The 19,307-nt window shown below is 38.1% G+C and overlaps 1 protein-coding gene across 9 annotated transcripts in view; it reads left to right on the forward strand.

Annotated features, from left to right (window-relative positions):
• Positions 1–19,307, forward strand: part of ARHGAP42 (Rho GTPase activating protein 42) — a 280,896-nt gene that overhangs the window by 178,853 nt on the left and 82,736 nt on the right. For all 9 annotated transcript variants that reach the window (XM_072726273.1, XM_072726275.1, XM_072726272.1 and 6 more), the window contains one exon: positions 16,940–17,050. In XM_072726273.1, the coding sequence (XP_072582374.1) occupies positions 16,940–17,050 (111 nt within the window). The remainder of the gene's footprint in view (positions 1–16,939; positions 17,051–19,307) is intronic.

Below are 19,307 nucleotides of genomic sequence, written 5' to 3' on the forward strand. Positions count from 1 at the left end.
CATATGTTCGTCATAACAAGTACCTTATTATTAACACTTATTATTAAAATAGGATACATTAATATACAATTTGTGCTGAGGGAAAGATTTTTCTGGCTAAATTGATAGAGTGAAAAAAATTGTCATTAAGAAAAATCATATTTTGAATTTTCATAGACATATCTACTCTTATGAAATACTGTATTGTAACTTAATATTATGTTCACATGTTCCAAACTTCTTTAATGCTCATGTACCTCTTTGGGCATTACACTATAAGAAACCTAGGAGAGAATGCACTGTGTAGATGTTAGTCATGTGAAGAAAGGCTCCCCTAATTATCACCAGTACACTACCATCTGCCATATCAAGGGCTATGGCCAGGTGCCATTTTAAAAATATACTGCCTTTAAATCAGCAGTGTTTTTTTAGGGTCTCTAAAGGCTTATATGTTCTTCAGATTCTTGGTGATATGAGAGGCCACACTTAGACATTGCTTAAACCATCAAAGACATGCTAACTGTATCTTAATTTTAAAATTCTCTAGAGGATATGCTTCAATTTTCCCTGTCAATCTAATTCTGTATTGGCTTGTTAGTGACCCTAAATTGTTTAGGCTATGGTACAAAAGAATATATCTGTTCTGATTCTATACTTAGTTGAGCCTGGAAAAAACTATAATATGATTAGTAGCATCCTCTACTTGCCCCACTACACACGTGCACACAGGCACATATTTCTTTTCCAGACTTCATAGCCCACAGGAGAACACAAATTGTGCCAGAGCAGCTCCTCAGAAGACATAATGTAGACAAGAAAAAAATGTGCCTTGTTTTTTTTCCCTCTACCCTTCCAGGAATCAAACCTGTTGTAGAGAGATGCTGCCATACATGTGTTTAATTCTGTAACCTCCGTCCTTTTCCAGAGTAACTCTGGTACTTCTGTCAGTACCCAGCTTATTGTTTTCAGAAAGACTGCTCTGTGCCTTCTCACTTGCACAGCTGACTCCTTGTTGATTTGTTCATGGGAAATAAGTGGTTCCCCATTTTCAGGACTGAATTTGGGATTACCTTGTGCTGGTAAAGCTACAAGACCATCAATTTGATAGATCATTAGAGTATAAGCATAATTAGAAACAGACTTATTAAAATTATAGACTTTATAGTAAATGAAAAGAAGTAAAATTTGATGTGTAATTGGATAATTTCTTTCAAAATATGAAATAAGAGGAAGAGATCATAAAGGAAATATAGAAAGACTAGAATGTATCAAAATAATTTTAATTCAAAAAATATTAAATCAAATCAAAAGGCTAAGTGCTTGGGAATTTGTACAACGTGTGACACAGAATTACCATCACTTTTATACAAGTTGCATTTGCAAATCGGTGTGAAAAAGTCTTCTGTGGAAAAATAAGGAAGTGAGAATTTGAAAGGGCAGAGAATGGAAGGAAAGATGGTGGCAGAATAGGAGGATCTTAGGCTTGCCTCATCCCACAAATTAACTAGATAGCTATTAAATCATGCTAAACACACCAGAAATTGATCCAAAGACTTGTGGAACAAACTCCACAATTAAAAGTAGAGAAGAGGCCACATGAAAAAAGGCAGGAAGTGCAGAGACACAGTTTGGGAAAGAATGGATTGTGGCCATTGCAGTCAGGACAAGGGGAGCCATGGTTGTGGAGAAGGGCAAGAGACAGACTAACACTTGGGGGAAACACACTGTGAAAATGAATTCCTGTAGCAGTGGACTTGGAAAGTGAGAGGAGCCAAATTTCTAATTTTGTGAGTTCCAGCAACTAGTGGGGCTTACAGCTTGGAGTTCTAAAGGTCAGCAGGCTTGGCTCCTGGAGAGCCCGGAGGCAATGGTACTGCTCTTATAGAGGTGGAGCAAAGAGCCTGTGGACATACAGTGACCTGAAGAGCACCTGAGGCACCCAGTGGAGAGGTTGTTTGCTCATCTTGGAGCATGTCCCAGAGATGCAGCTTCACAAAGAGACCCCTCTAGGAACAAAGGACCTGACAGACACCATTTCCCTCCCCCACCCTTTAGCATAGTCTCAGAGCCACCTGTGGGAACCACTGTGGGGCAGACACTACCTACATTGCTTACCCAAGCCCTGCCCCCCATGCTCTAGTGGAACTGCCCTTCCAGTTGTGCTTGCCTTGGTCCCAGAACAGCAGGACGCCACCTGCAGAAGATTAGCCAAAATCTTTGCCAACACTGCATCCCCAAAGGCAGGAGTTTTCTGGAGCTAGGTTCTGGCAGCAGTAACAGTATATCTCATTTCACAAGCAGACTAGAACACATCTAGTTAAAACACACCACATTCAGACAGGGACCAAACACTGCCCACAACAGGCAAAGAAACCTCTGTAGATGACTGGCCTGAAGGATAAAGCAGCCAGGACACAACAGCAGAGCATGTGCAGCACACATTGGAGATACTCCCAGAAGTTCCAGGCCTTGGGGAACAGGGGACACTACATAGAGCACTGCAGGACCTCGTCTTTATAAGGCCATTACCCTCAAAAACAAGAGATGTAGCTGACTTTCCTAAAATGAGAAGACAGAAAAATTTGTCCCAAATGAAAGAACAGGACAAGGCCATGGCCAGAGATCTAAATGAAGCATGTAAGTAACAAGGCTGATAGAGAATTTAAAGTAATGAACATAAAGATACCTATTGGACTTGAGAAAAGGACTGGAGGATATGAGTGAGACCCTTAACACAGAGATAAGGGATAACATAGCGGAGATAAAGGACTCAATAAATGAAGTAAAAAGCATGTTTGGTGGAATGAATAGCATGATGGAAGAAGCAGAGGAACAAATTAATGACCTAGAGGTCAAAGTAATGGAAAGTAATCAAGCTGAACAACAGCAACAAAAAAAAAGAATTATGTAAAATGAGAATAAACTGAGGGAACTCAGTGACTCAATTAAACATAATAACATTACTATGGAAGTCGCAGTAGAAAACAGAGAAAAGGGGGCAGAAAACTAATTCAACATAATAATAGCTAAAAACTTCCCTAATCTGGTAAGGAAACAGATACCCAGACCCAAGAAGCACAGAGAACTACCAACAAAATCAACAGAAACAGATCCACACCAGGACATATTGTAATAAAAATGGCAAATACAGTGATAAAAATAAATGGATTTTTCAACAGAAACTTTCCAAGCCAAAAGGGAGTGGCATGATACATTCACAGTGCTGCATGGGAAAAATGTGCAGCCAAGAATACTCTAGCTAGCTAGGCTATCATTCAATTCAATTAGAAGGAGAATAAAGAGTTTCTCAGACAAATAAAAGCTAGAAGAGTTTATTATCAGTAAACCAGCCCTGCAAGAAATACTGAAGGGAGCTCTTTGTTGGAAAGGAAAGACCATAAATAAGTGGGAGTATGAAGGAAGGGAACAAAAAATAAAGCAGTAAAAATGAATATTTTTTATAAAGTCTCAGTCAAGGACCCACAAAATTAATGCTGTGAAACGAGATACCATGTACCTAAAACATGGGGAGGAGGGGAGTAAGAATGGATTCATCTTAATACAGATTCCTATATGCAGATGTTATATACAAGGCTAATGGTAAACACAAATCAATGGAGCACGTGGATGGCTCAGTAGTTGAGCTTCTGCCTTTGGCTCAGGTCATGAGATCAAGTCCTGCATCAGGCTCCCTCCCCACAGAGAGCCTGCCGCTACCTCTGCCTGTGTCACTGCCTCTCTCTGTGTGTCTCTTATGAATAAATAAAATCTTTTAAAAAACCACACATCAAAAACCATTAATACATATGCAAGGAATAAAGAGAAAGAAATCCAAATATATCACTAAAGAAAACCAGCAAACCATGAAAGAGAGACAGAGGATCAGATAAATCTTGAGAAACAACCACAAAACAGTAATAGAATGGCGATAAGTACATATTTACAAGTAATTACTTTGAATGTAAATATATGAAATGCACACTATCAAAAGGCAATACGACAGAATGGATAAAAAAGCGAGACCCATCAATATACTGTCTACAAGAGACTCATTTTAGACCGAAAGACTCCTGCAGATTGAAAGTGAGTAGCAGGAGTGGAGTAGCAATACTTATATCAGACAAAACTTTAAAAAACAAATAGTGTGACAAGAGACAAAGAAAGACACTATATAATAATAATAAAAGGGACAGTCCATCAAGAAGATATAACAATTGTAAATACTTATGCACCCAACATGTGAGCACCCCAATACACAAAATGATTAATAACAAACATAAAGGAACAAATTGATGGTGATAGAATGCAACAACAATACTTACCTAAATTCACAAGTCATCTAAACAGAAATTCAGGAAGGAAACAATGGCTTTGAATGACACACTGGCCCAGATGGATTTCACAGATACATTCAGAACATTCCATCCTGAAATAGCAGAATACACAGTCTTTTCAAGTGCACATGGAACGTTCTCCAGGATAGATCACATATTAGCCCACAAAACAAACCTCAACAAATTCAAAAAGATCTAATTCATACCATGAATGTTTTCTGATCACAACACTATGAAGCTAGAGGTCAACCACAAGAAAATATTTGGAAAGACCACCCATGCATGGGGGGTAAGTAACATGCTACCAAACAATGAATGAATCCAGCAAGAAATCAAAGAAGAAATTAAAAAGCACACATAAACAAGATGAAAACGCAATAGTTCAAAACCTTTTGGATGCAGCAAAAGCAGTTCTAAGAGGAAAGTTTACAGCAATACAGACCTACCTGAAGAAGCAAGAAGTCTCAAACAACCTAACATTACAACTAGAAAAAGAACATGAGACAGAACCCAAAACCAGCAGAAAGAAGGGAATATTAAAGATTAGAGCAGAAATAAATGATATAGAAACTTCAAAAAAGCAATAGAACAAATACTTGAAACCAGGAGCTAGTTCTTTAAAAAAACGTCAATAAAATTGATAAAACTTTAGCCAGACTTCTCAAGAAGAAAGAGAAAGTACTAAACAGAATCACAAATGAGAGAGGGGAGATAACAACTGGCACTACAGAAATACTAACAATAATAAGAGAATATTATGAAAAACTATATGCTAACAAATTGGACAACCTGGAAGAAATGTATAAATTCCTAGCAACATGTAACCTACCAAAACTGAACCACGAAGAAATGGGAAATTTGCACAGATTTATAACCAGAAAACAAATTGAATCAGTAATCAAAAAATTCTCAAAGCTAAAATCCAGTATCAGATAGTTTCACAGGAAAGTTCTACCAAACATTAACGAATAGTTAATATCTATTTTTCTCAAAGTATTCCAAAAAAAAATAGAAAAGGAAGGAAAATGTCCAGATTTATTCTAGGAGGACGGCATTACCCTGATACCAAAACCAGATAACAACACCACACACAGAAAACGAGTACTACAGGCCGATATCTCTGATAAACATAGATACAAAAATCCTCAACAAAATACTAGCAAACAGAAGTCAACAATCCATTAAAAAATCATTACCACAACTGAGTGGGATTTATTCCTGGGATGCAAGGCTGGTTCAGTATTCACAAATCAATCAACATCATATATTATGTCAGTAAGAACCATATGATCATTTTAATGGAAGCAGAAAAATCGTTTGACATAGTACAACACCCATTTGTGAATGGGTTTAGAGGGAATACATACCTCAACATAATAAAGGCCATTTAGGAAAAATCCACAGCAAATATTATCCTTAATGGGGAAAAACTGAGAACTTTTTCCCTGAGATCAAGAACAAGACAATGATGTCCATTCTCACCACTTTAATTCAGCAGAGTCTGGAAGTCCTAGTCACAGCAATTAGACAATAAAAAGAAATAAAAGGCATCCAAATTGGTAAGGAAGAAGTGAAACTTTCACTATTTGCACATGACCCAGTACTCTATATAGAAAACCAGAAAGACTCCATTAAAAACTACTAGAACTGATAAACAAATTCAATAAAGTCCCATGATACAAAAAATAATGCACAGAAATCTATTGCATTTTTATACAATAATTAAGAGGCAAAAAGAGAAATTAAGAAAAAAATCTTGGTACACCTGGGCTCAGGTGGTTAAGCGTCTGCCTTCAGCTTGGGTCATGATCTCAGGGTACTGGGATTGAGTCCTGCATCAGGCTTCCTGTTTGGCAAGGAGTGTGCTTCTCCCTTTACTCCTCCTCCCTGCTTATGCTCTCTCTCTCTAATGCTCTCTCTCTCTCTCAAATAAATAAATAAAATCTTTAAAAAATCTCATTACAATTGCACCAAAAATAAGATACCTGGAATTAACCTAACCAAAGATGAAACCTGTACTCTAAAAACTAAAAACACTGCTAAAAGAAATTGAAGATGACAGAAATGCAAAGACAGTCTGTGCTCATGGATTGGAAGAACAAATATTGTTAACATGTGTATACTACTCAAAGCAATCTACAAATTCAATGAAATCCCCATCAAGATACAGCATTTTTCACAGGAAATAATAGTGCAAATAATCATAAAATTTGTATGGAACGCTACAGAGAAGAGAGTTTGCCTTCTAGCAAGGTAGGAAGGAGGAAGAAAAGTAAAAAAGAATCCAGTGGGGGAGGGGCCCGGCGAGGAGCCGGGCTAAGGCCCTGGGGCCAGAGCCTCCAGGACAGGACAGGAGAGCCCAGGCCTGGAGAAGCAGGAACGTTAAAAATCGGCACCGTTTCCTTCCTGGACAGAAAGGCGCTCAGCAGGGAAACTGGGCAGAACTGCAGGAGGGGCGGTGGGGCCTCCTGGCCCCCAGGGGCACTAACAGGGAGGTGCGCCGGGGAAGAGCCTGCATACACCGGACAAGCTCGGGAAAGGGCTGCAGCGCTCCTGGAGGGGCCTCGGGAGAAGCTCAGGCAGCGGCTCCTGCGGGAGGGGTCTGTGCGCTGCTGCCTTTAAGAGCCGTGGCCCCGCACGCAATGCCAGCAGTGCCAGGGATCCCAGGGCGCCCAGCGGACGCAGGGCAGGATCCTGCACTCACCCTGGGGTTGGCAGAGGTGGGGAGGGCACAGGACAGCAAGGACTCTCCTGCCAGCGCCGGGCGCCCCCAAGCTATGGAGGTCAGCACCCGCCCGCGCCAGGAGCATCCAGGCCAGTGTGGACTGGGAGCTGCGGGACTTACTGCGGGAGCTGACTCCAGGGCTGGAGAGCTGGTCGCTGCCAGTGTTGTTCCTCCTGCTGTCCCCCTGTGCCAGGGACAAAGCGGGGCCCCCAGGAAACAAAGGCCTCACAGGATAAACAGCTCCCACTGAGCCTGCACCTGGTGGGGGGAGGGGCATCTCCCCCAAGGGCACACACAGGAGAATCAGCACAGCAGGTCCGTCCCTCCAGAAGACCAGCTGGAAGGTAAGGGGAAGAACAAGTTCTTGGCCGAGTATTGCTGGAAAGCTCCAGGGGAGGTCGAGGGATTTACAGTATATAGAACCAGAGGATACTCCTCCTTGCTTTTGTTTTGGTTTGGTTAGGTTTCTTTTCTTTTTTTTTTTTTTTTTCTTCCTTTTTCCAATACAACTCGTTTTTAGCCCGCTGCACTGAGCAAAATGACTAGATAGAAGAACTCACCACAAAAGAAACAATCTAATCTTCCCTAACTTGTGGAGGGGAACAAGCATTCAGATCCAGGAGGTAGAGACATCCCCCCTAAAATCAATAAAAACCGTTCAAAACTTTCACATCTAATAGTGATACTTACAAATTCCAAAGATAAAGAGAAAATCCTTAAAGCAGCAAGAGACAAGAGATCCTTAAATGGGGAGGAGTATTAGGGTAACAGCAGACCTCTCCACAGAGACCTGGCAGGCCAGAAAGGGCTGGCAGGATATATTCAGGGTCCTAAATGAGAAGAACATGCAGCCAAGAATACTTTATCCAGCAAGGCTGTCATTCAGAATACAAGGAGACATAAAGAGCTTCCAAGATAGGCAGAAACCGAAAGAATATGTGACCACCAAGCTAGCTGTGCAAGAAATATTAAAGGGGAAGAAAGAGGAAGCCCAAAGAAATAATCCACAAAAACAGAGACTGAATAGGTATCATGATGACACTAAATTCATATCTTTCAATAGTAACTCTGAACGTGAACGGGCTTAATGACCCCATCAAAAGACACAGGGGTTCAGACTGGATAAAATAGCAAACCCATCTACTTGCTGTCTACAAGAGACTCATTTTAGACCTAAGGACACCTCCAGCCTGAGAATGAAAGGTTGGAGAACCATTTACCATTCAAATGGTCCTCAAAAGAAAGCAGGGGTAGCAATCCTCATATCAGATAAATTAAAGTTTGTCCCAAGACTTCTCGTAAGAGATTAAGAGGGACACTATATCATATTTAAAGGATCTATCCAACAAGAGGACCTAACAATCATGAATATTTAGGCCCCTAATGTGGGAGCTGCCAAGTATATCAAACAATTAATAACCAAAGTAAAGACACACTTAGATAGTTTTACATAATACTGGGAGACTTCAACATGGCACTTTCTGCAAATGACTGATTTTTCTAAGCACAACATCTCCAAAGAAACAAGAGCTTTAAATGATACACTGGAACAGATGGATTTCACAGATATTTATAGAACTTTACATCCAAACGCAACTGAATACACATTCTTCTCAAGTGCACATGGAACTTTCTCCAGAATAGACCACATACTGGGTCAAAAATCAGGTCTTAACCGATATCAAAAGATTGGGATTGTCCTCTGCATATTTTCAGAACACAATGCTTTGAAAATTGAACTCAATCACGAGAAGAAATTTGGAAGATATTCAAACACTTGGGTACTAAAGACCATCCTCTAAAAGATGAAAGGGTCAACCAGGAAATTAGAGAAGAATTAAAAAGATTCATGGAAACTAATGAAAATGAAGATATAACTGTTCAAAATCTTTAGGATACAGCAAAAGCAGTCTGAAATGGAAATACATCACAATAAAAACATCCCTCAAAAAATTGGAAAAAACTCAAATACACAAGCTAACCCTAAAGGAACTGGAGAAAGAACAGCAAATAAAACCTACACCAAGCAGAAGTAGAGAGTTAATAAAGATTCAAGCAGAACTCCATGAAATAGAGACCCAAAGAACTGTAGAACAGATTAACAAAACCAGGAGTGGGTTCTTTGAAAGAATTAAGATAGATAAACCATTAGGCAGCCTTATTAAAAACAAAAGAGAAAAGACTCTAATTAATAAAATCACAAATGAAAAAGGAGAGATCACAATCAATACCCAGGAAATACAAACAATTTTAAAAACCTATTATGAGCAGCTATATTCCAATAAATTAGGCAATCTAGAAGAAATGGATGCATTTTTGGAAAACCACAAACTACCAAAACTGGAACAGGAAGAAATAGAAAACCTGAACAAGCCAATAACCAGTGAGGAAATTGAAGCAGTCATCAAAAACCTCCCAAGACACAAAAGTCCAGTTGGCTTCCAGGGAAATTCTATCAAACATGTAAAGATGAAAAAATACGTATTCTACTAAAGCTGTTCCGAAATATAGAAATAGATGGAGTACTTCCAAAACTCATTCTGTGAGGCCAGCATCACCTTAATTCCAAAACCAGACAAAGCCCCACGAAAAAGGAGAATTATAGACCATTATCTCTGATGAACACAGATGCAGAAATTCTCAACAAGATACTAGCCAATAGGATCCAACAGTACATTAAGAAAATTATTCACCATGACCAATTGGGATTTATCCCAGGACACAAGGCTGGTTTGTTGATTGCTTCACTCGTAAAGGAATCAGCATGAAAGATCATATCACCAAAAGAAAAAACAAGAACCATATAACCCTCTCAATAGACGCAGAGAAAGAATTTGACAAAATACAGCATCCATTCCTGATCAAAACTCTTCAGAGTGTAGGGATAGAGGGAACATTCCTCAACATCTTAAAAGCCATCTACGAAGAGCCCACAGCAAATATCATTCTCAATGGAGAAGCACTGGGAGCCTTTCCCCTTAGATCAGGAATAAGACAGGGATGTCCTCCCTCACCACTGCTATTCAACATAGTACTGGAAGTCCTAGCCTCAGCAACCAGGCAACAAAGAGAAATAAAAGGCATTCAAATTGGCAAAGAAGAAGTCAAAGTCTCCATCTTTGCAGATGACATGATACTGTACGTAGAAAACCCAAAAAACTCCACCCCAAGATTGCTAGAACTCATACAGCAATTCAGCAGTGTGGCAGGATACAAAATCAATGCCCAGAAGTCAGTGGCATTTCCATACACTAACAATGAGAGTGAAGAAAGAGAAATTAAGGAGTGAATGCTATTTATAATTGCACCCAAAAGCATGAGATCCCTAGGAATCAACCTCATCAAAGAGGTTGGATCTATACCCTAAAAACTACAGAACACTTCTGAAAGAAATTGAGGAAGACACAAAGAGATGGAAAAACATTCCATGCTCATGGATTGGAAGAATAAATATTGTGAAAATGTCAATGCTACCCAGGGCAATTTACACATTTAATGCAGTTCCCTATCAAAATGCCATGGACTTTCTTCAGAGAGTTGGACCAAGATTGTGTAGAGTCAGAAAAGACCCCGAATAGCCAGGGGGCTATTGAAAGAGAAAACTAGACCCAGGGGCATCACAATGCCAGATTTCAGGTTGTACTACAAAGCTGTGGTCATCAGGGCAGTGTGGTAATGGCACAAAAACAGACACATAGATCAATGGAACAGAATAGAGAATTCAGAAATGGCCCCTCAACTCTATGGTCAACTAACAAAGCAGGAAAGACTATCCACTGGATAAAGGACAGTCTCTTCAATAAATGGTGCTGGGAAAATTGGACAGCCACGTGCAAAGGAATGAAACTAGACCAATCTTTTATACCATACATAAAGATGAACTCAAAATGGATGAAAGATCTAAATGTGAGAGAAGAATCCATCAAAATCCTAGAGGAGAACACAGGCAACACCCTTTTTGAACTTGGCCACAGTAACTTCTTGCAAGATACATCTATGAAGGCAAGAGAAACAAAAGCAAAAATGAATTATTGGTACTTCATCAAGATAAAAAGCTTTTGCACAGCAAAAGAAACAGTCAACAAAACTAAAAGACAACCTACAGAATGGGAGAAGATATTTGCAAATGATGTATCAGATAAAGGGCCAGTATCCAAGATCTATAAAGAACTTCTTAAGCTTAACAGCAAAGAAACAATCCAATCATTAAATTGGCAAAAGACATGAACAGAAATCTCACAGAGGAAGACATAGACATGGCCAACAAGCACATGAGAAAATGCTCTGCATCACTGGCCATCAGGGAAATACAAATCAAAACCACAATGAGATCCCACCTCACACCAGTGAGAATTGGCAAAATTAACAAGGCAGGAAACCACAAATGTTGGAAAGGATGTGGATAAGGGGAACCCTCCTGCACTGTTGGTGGAAATGTGAACTGGTGCAGCCACTCTGGAAAACTGTGTGGAGGTTCCTCAAAGAGTTAAAAATAGACCTGCCCTACGACCCAGCAATTGCACTGTTGGGGATTTACCCCAAAGATACAGATGCAGTGAAACGCCGGGACACCTGCACCCTGATGTCTATAGCAGCAATGTCCACAATAGCCAAACTGTGGAAGGAGCCTCGGTGTCCATCGAAAGATGAATGGGTAAAGAAGATGTGGTCTCTGTATACAATGGAATATTCCTCAGCCATTAGAAACGACAAATACCCACCATTTGCTTCAATGTGGATGGAACTGGAGGGTATTATGCTAAGTGAAATAAGTCAATCGGAGAAGGACAAACATTATAGGGTCTCATACATTTGGGGAATATAAAAAATAGTGAACAGGATTAAATGGGAAAGGAGAGAAAATGAGTGGGAAATATCAGTGAGGGTGACAGAGCATGAGACACACCTAACTCTGGGAAAGGAACAAGGGGTAGTTGAAGGGGTTCTGGGGGGTGATGGGGTGACTGGGTGATGGGCACCGAGGGGGGCACTTGACGGGATGAGCACTGGGTATTATGCTCTATGCTGGCAAATCAAACTCTAATAAAAAATATATACAACAAATTAATTAAATAAAATAAAGAAAAAGCAAAGGTGAAAAAGACACACACACACGAATCAAACTCTTAACTACAGAGAAGAAACTGACTGCTACCATAGGAGAAGTAAGCAGGAGGGTGAGTGATAATAGGTTATAGGAATCGAGGAGTGCGCTTGTTTGATGAGCCCTGGGTGATGTATGGAATTGTTGAATCACTGAATTGTATACCTGTATGTTAATTGAAATTAAAAATTAAATTTTTTTTTGTTTATTATAGATTTTATTTATTTATTTATTCATGAGAGGGAAAGAGAGAGAGAGGCAGAGACGCAGGCAGTGGGAGAAGTAGGCTCCATGCAGGGAGCCTGACATGTTACTTGATTCTGGGTCTTCAGGATCAAGCCCTGGACTGAAGGTGGTGCTAAACCGCTGAGCCCTCGGGGCTGCCCTAAGAAGTTTTGTTTTGTTTTTTTTTTTTTTTAAATTTAAGAAGTTTTTAAAAGAATATAAAAGGGCATTTCATCAAAGAAGAAATATAAACCATTATAAGCATTTTAAGTGTCTTTTTTTGTATAAGCGTTTTAAGTTCCAATGTCATATGTCCTAAGAAAATGATGCAATTTAGTAATTGCAGCAGGATAGTATTGTGACTTATGAGAAGATAGCATACATAGTGAAAGTATGAGAAACTAAGTATACTTTTGCTTTTCTGATGAGAACATAAACTCTTTCAGTCAGTCCTGAGGTAAATTTGGCTACTTTTTCAACAAAGTTTAAATGAGCAAGATAATTGAAATGATTTATATTGATCAGAATTTACTTAAGAGGAATGATCAGTCATGAGCAAAAAACCAAATTGTATAAATATGTTGATGTTATTCACAGTGTAAAAATTCAGAAACATCAGAAGTGGCACAAATGAATGATTGGAGTAAATATACCAATATAGCTTCATGAAAATGGAATGTAACATGATTGTAAAAAATTTATTTGCAAATCATGTAAAGACATTGAACAATATTCATTAGATTAAATTGGGGAAAAAATTAGAGTTTAAAGCAGAATATATAGTATTTTTCAGGTTTAAGTTTGTGTGTTACATATCAAGATATTAATATTTGGAGTATAATTCATATTTTTAGATTTATGTTATGATAATGAATAATAACTAAGCTTACAATAATGAATAGTTCTTCTATAATCCAGAAAAGAAACGATAAAAAGAGTTTCTTGTAGAAAGTCAGATTTTCGTTTTCCATGTATCACTAAAGTCTTTCAACAGGTTCCTCTTATCTCCACTTCCTAAATGAAGGGAATCCCTTCAATTCTACCTTCATGCCTCTGTTATTATAGTCTCTGTGTCCTGAAATCTCTTCTTCTGTACCCTCTGTAACATCCTAATGGATGTCTCCTGGGTCATGATTTCATCACGCCTGGCCAGCTGCACTGCCTGCTGCTGGTTCCCAGGACTTCAGACTATCACTTCTTAATGAATGTGTGAAATTTCACAACATGATTTTCGCAGATTTGCTCCTACTTCTCATTGCTTTAATTCTCTGTTAATGCTGACATTATTTCTTGTGATCAAATTTATCTTTAGCTTTTTCTCACCCCTTGCTTCTCACACCCACATCTTTCAACTTCCTTTTCTTACTGGGATTTATAAACACCTTTATCCCTATCAAATAAGTGCTGTTTTATCATTAAATCACCCAGCCCTGCCTTTTGATCAGTATATCCAACACTATCCCTACTTTAATCTTCTTGAAATGCTCCTTTGACAAATCAATGTCTTCTCAAGTTTCTGTCCCATCTATATGATGAAGTTTGTGCTCATTCTATCTTATGCGATAATTCTCAGTTCTTATTATTCTAAACCGTGCAATCTACTGAAACATAACTTTCCTTGACTCTATTCCCTCTTTCAAATTCCTCTCCTTTTATCTCCACCTGCTTTAAATCTCTTCATTTTTCAGAGTCCAGCTTAAATCTTTCTCCTTTGCAGGTGATTTGACAAATATCACATGAAGCTTTTTCTTAAGTTTATCGTAAGTTGATGTAGGTAGCTTATTGTGGTTGGGGAGGAATTTAAGTATCTGCAGAACTATATGATTTTCTTAAGAAATTAACTTGGTTTTTTAGTAGGATGACTTTACAGTTCCCTTTGTCTTGTAAAGAACAGTTTATACATATTTTTTCTGGCATAAATATTCCTAACGTTCCCTCTCAGTTTTAAAAATTGGGACAATAAATTATATGGTTATCCTACTATCCACTACAAAATAAAATGCATAGCAACACTTGCTGGTGGATATATGAGCAAGTGGCTTCTAGTGAACCGCACACTATGAGCATAAATACTAAAGAGAGCCACCTTAAGTGAAAGAATGTCTTTCTAAATCTTGATCTGGAAAGAAATTCAACTGTAGTGTTCTGTAACCTTTGTACATTCTGGATGACTTTTCAAAGCAGATTTGGTATATTGAATATAGTTGTCTAGATTGGAGTTGATGGAAAATATCTATTGATATTTGTTGACTACAGTTGATGGAAAACTGTAAGAGCAGTTATTTTCTTTTATCCTTCTTTGTGCCCCCACTCCCCATCTTTTGATGACATGGGATTGTGCATGGCCAATAAGTTTCTGAAGAAATGACTTAATACTCTTAGGTCAGGGGCCCCCAAGACCACTCCTAGGTTTAGTGATTTGCTAAGAGGACTCACTGCTCTGATATATTAGTGAAAAGATACAAAGAAAAATCAGCAAAAGCATGTAGAATGAAGTCTGGGGGAAAGCAGGCACAAGCTTCCAAGAGTCCTCTCCCAGTAGGAGAACATGCTTAACTCTCCCAGCCCAAAGTTGTGACAGCACATGTAAAACGTTGTCTATTAGAAACTCATTATAGATTGAATGTTCATAGTCTGTAGGGGGCTGGTCACATAAGTAGTCTCTATTTATCATATTCTTAAATTCCAGACTCCCAAAAAGAAAGCAGGTGTTTAAAGTAAATCATATTACTGGCACAATTTAGATAACTGTGATCTACTCTTAGGTGGAAGGTGCCTTCCTGAATTCCACATTCCCAGAAGCCAGCAGCAACCAGCCTTATAAGCAGGTCTTTCAGGCGAGAGCACTCAGGAACACCTTGCTCTTTTCCTCACAGCTTTGTTGACCGCAAACAGCCATCTTATGCTGTAAAGGTGTTTCAACATTTTAGTTTGTTCCCATGTGCTAGTCTATACAATCAATGTCATTATTTCTTAAAGAAAACCTTCGGAAGTAACTTGTGGCATAGAATGTTATCTCTGATATTGAAAATATTTTTACATCCTTTACATCCAGTGTTGTACTGGAGCTTTCTTTTGGAGAGCTGATGTTCTTATCTCTTTCTAACTTCCACATTCAGTGATGTTAGGTTTGTGATTTGGAACTGGCTGTTTTGGGAATATTTACACCACAGAAACTGGCATAGACAGAGACATCAGGCATCCCCACCAGAGACCCAGTTGTTGAACATCGATTAGCATACCACCACCTATACCTGCTTACCATTCATTCTGTAAATACTGTGATAAGAAGAAAATATAATAATTTATATAGAATGCCAGTTTTGTTGATATATATATATATATATATGTGTGTGTATATATATATATATATATATATATATATATATATATATATAGGCTAGGAAGCTCAAATTTCCCACCTGACTTATATGTTCTTTTTGTATATTAGATGGAAACTTAGAATTCTCGACCTTAAAAATCTCTAATAAGTTGCTCATAATACTGGGTTACTTTATTTCTATAAATAAAGTTATTGTAAATAATTATTAAAGGTATTTCAAATGAAACTAATATGCTATGATACCCAAGCCAGCAAACCTAACTTTTATCGTTTTTAAAAAACTTTTGTATCTGAAATTACCATTGTAAAATGTCTCCAAAGCATTTTCTGTTCCCAAATTATTGTTGGTGGATACTTAGTACTCCAGAGAGCCCATTCCTTTCTTTTCATCTGCTTTTTAGCTGGCAGTGTAGACTACAAAACTGGGAACGAAAAGCCTTTTAAAAAGGACATCAGATGATAATGGGCATGGAGGGGAGGCAACATAAAAAAAAAATGGAGGAGGAAATTATCTCGATAACATTTCCCTCTCTTTATCAATAGAACCTTCTTGTAGTTATGCATAATAAATGTGCAAACAGTGTTAGAGCATGATTCACTGGGTTAGGACCATTGAAATTTTTTTGGTTCTGCTACCAGTATTCTAAGAGTTAATCTAATGATGTGACTCTACTGAATATTCTCAAATGATTCTCCCTCAGTTAAAATCCAAATTTGTTGTAAAATATCCAAGATTTTTTAAAGTTGTGATGCCAACCTTATTTTAACCTTCTGTCCTCTACTTTTTTACTCTGTAGCCAAAGTCAGTCTCTTTCATGCCTCTTTACTTCCTCATGAGTTGACTATTTTATTTTTCACTATTTACTGCCAGTTGTTCATCTTAAGATTCAACTCATACCACCACCATCTTCCTGAATTTAGTTTCTTTTTCTATGATCCCATCGATTTCCATATATATTTATATGCCTTTTTTATATTTTTTATGGTGATTGTTGTATGCTTACTTTCCCCAACTTCACACTCCATATCATATAAGCTCTGGTGTGCAAGGACTGTGTTTTTCTGGTCTCAGTATGTTCAAAACATAATAATAATTGCTATATTAAAACTTTTTTGTAGATCTTAATTTTTAATAAAGATTTTAGAGAACAGAATTTGAATCATTTTCTACATAGAACCATGAATATTTACACTGTGTGTCATGATTTGCCTTTTTTTTTACTCTTTAGGCAGATACACAGGTTGACCGAGAACATCAAAATTTTTATGAAGCATCACTAGAATATGTCTTTAAAATTCAAGAGGTTCAAGAAAAAAAGAAGTTTGAATTTGTTGAACCGGTAAGCTTCAATTTCCCTACAAAATAGTAGTTCTAACACATCCTATGAAAACAAAATTTGTAATGTTTTTCTGTTGAAAATTGTGATTTTTTTTAAAGACAAAAAGGAAGGGAAATGTAGAGGAGGCTCAATAGGTGGAATACAGGGCACAGTTAGGGCAGTGGAACTATCCTATATGATACTATAATAGTGGATGCATGTCATTACACATTTGTGAAAACCTACAAAATGTGCAATGAAAAGGGTAAACCCTAATGTAAAATATAGAGCTTAGTTAATAATAATGTATCACTAGTGGGTTATCATTTGTGACAAATGTACCACATTAATGCAAGATGTTAATAATGGGGAAACAATGTGGGGTGGAGGTTGAAGGAATAGATGAGAGCTCTTTATATTTTCTACTCAATTTTTATATAAACCTAAAACTGCTCTTAAAAACTTATTAATGGAAAAATTAAAAATTTAAAAGGATTTACATTATACATACCTGAGTAAATCTAGCTCACCACTGAAGTGACCCATTTACTCAACCTTTAGGTGAAAGGAGAAAACGTAAGGTTATATTTCTCCCTTTGTTCCACTCCACCTTCTCACAAGGATAGGATCTGCCTGACTTCCCTATGAAGTCATTTATTTTCCTAAGTCAGTGTAAAAAGTAATGGATTCTCTGATGTAAATTGCATTACAGGAAAAAACAGGTGGCTGGGCTTTTTAAGCTTACTTCATTTTCTTAGCATTTTTTCCCCAAGTACTAGCATAATATGTTACAATATTGCCTGAGTAAAGCATCATCTGTAATGAATCCAGATAAGTTCTAGAAGTCAAGATAATCTTCTGTTAATATATAATGCTCAATTCCTGTTAAATGAAAGGATAATAATATTTAAATACATAGGTAATCTAAAAGATTATTTAATCCATATATTTGTTTCTATGTCAGTTGTCAAAAAAATCTGTTTATAGGGGCACCCAGGTGGCTCAGCAGTTGAGCGTCTGCCTTTGGCTCGGGTCATGATCCCGGGGCCCTGGGATGGAGCCCCACGTGTCTCCTCCTCAGCGGGGAGTCTGCCTCTCTCTCTTCCTCCTCCTCCTCCTCTGCTTGTGCTCTTGCTCATACACTCCCTCTCAATAAATAAATAAAACATCTTTTAAAAAAATCTGTTTATAATAAATAAAGTACCTATTCCTATTTAAGTGGAGATGATGGGGAGAAGGAAAAAGAAAATACATTATAAAACACATTTGATAAAATTAACTTCTTGATGGAAACCCATCACTGATTCCCTAAGGATAATGGGAAACAGGCAGAGCAGAGGCTGAGAAGAGTTTAGTCTCTGCCTGGCTCCCAGCCACTTCTGCTTCACTTTTCTTCCTTTAGCTGAAGCAACCTGACTCTCTCCCATAAATTGGGCATTTGACAAGTGTATAAGACTAATGCTTCAACTAGACAGATTTAAGGAACTAAAGACCACAATGCAGGCTCAGGGATTTAATTTTTACCTTTTATCTGGGATAACAGTCTTAACTACAAGTTCTGTTTGCTAAACAGCTAAGTCCTTAAATTCCTGAAAATGAGTTAGTAATCTTTCATTTAGTAGATGTTGGGGGGAGTTGAGGGGAATCTCATTAAATTTTGTATGAGTTAGGGGGTCTGCTGAAGTTATCTGTGGCTCATTGAGAACAAGGCAGCCTAACAACTCACGGTCTAGGAAGATGACCAATACTTAAAATTCCTGTTCTCCTTCTCATTGATGAAGCCCTGCCTCTGAATCCCACTATGGCTCTTTGAAACCACTCTCCTTTGCTGACAAACGTCCTTCTTTGGAGCTATTTCTTGGGATTTCTGAATTTTAGTTCTTCTTGACACTAAACTTTTAGTGTATGCTCATTATTTCTGATGGTATTTCTTCATGCTTGTTCCTTACCTGCTCCCATTCTTTTCAGATACTATGCTCATCTGCTTTGTTGTTTTTCTTCCTTGCAGCTGGAATGACTCTTTGACACCTGTAAAACTCCCCTCTCTCTCCCCTGGAGAGAGACATGTCTGGAGAGGGACATGTGGGTAGCCTATTACCCTGTTAAAGCCTTTTTTATACCATATACTATCTGGGAACAGTGAACTAGACCATTCCGTCAGATGACATCATACATATAAGAAGACTATAAAAGTGTTAGCTCACAGGTGACTGATGGAATGATAAGAATTTGTAAATCCTTTTGTAATACATGTAGAGAGGTGGAAACTGTGCTTCAG

This window comes from Vulpes vulpes, chromosome 11 (assembly GCF_048418805.1).
Source record: "Vulpes vulpes isolate BD-2025 chromosome 11, VulVul3, whole genome shotgun sequence".
Classification (NCBI taxonomy): domain Eukaryota; kingdom Metazoa; phylum Chordata; class Mammalia; order Carnivora; family Canidae; genus Vulpes; species Vulpes vulpes.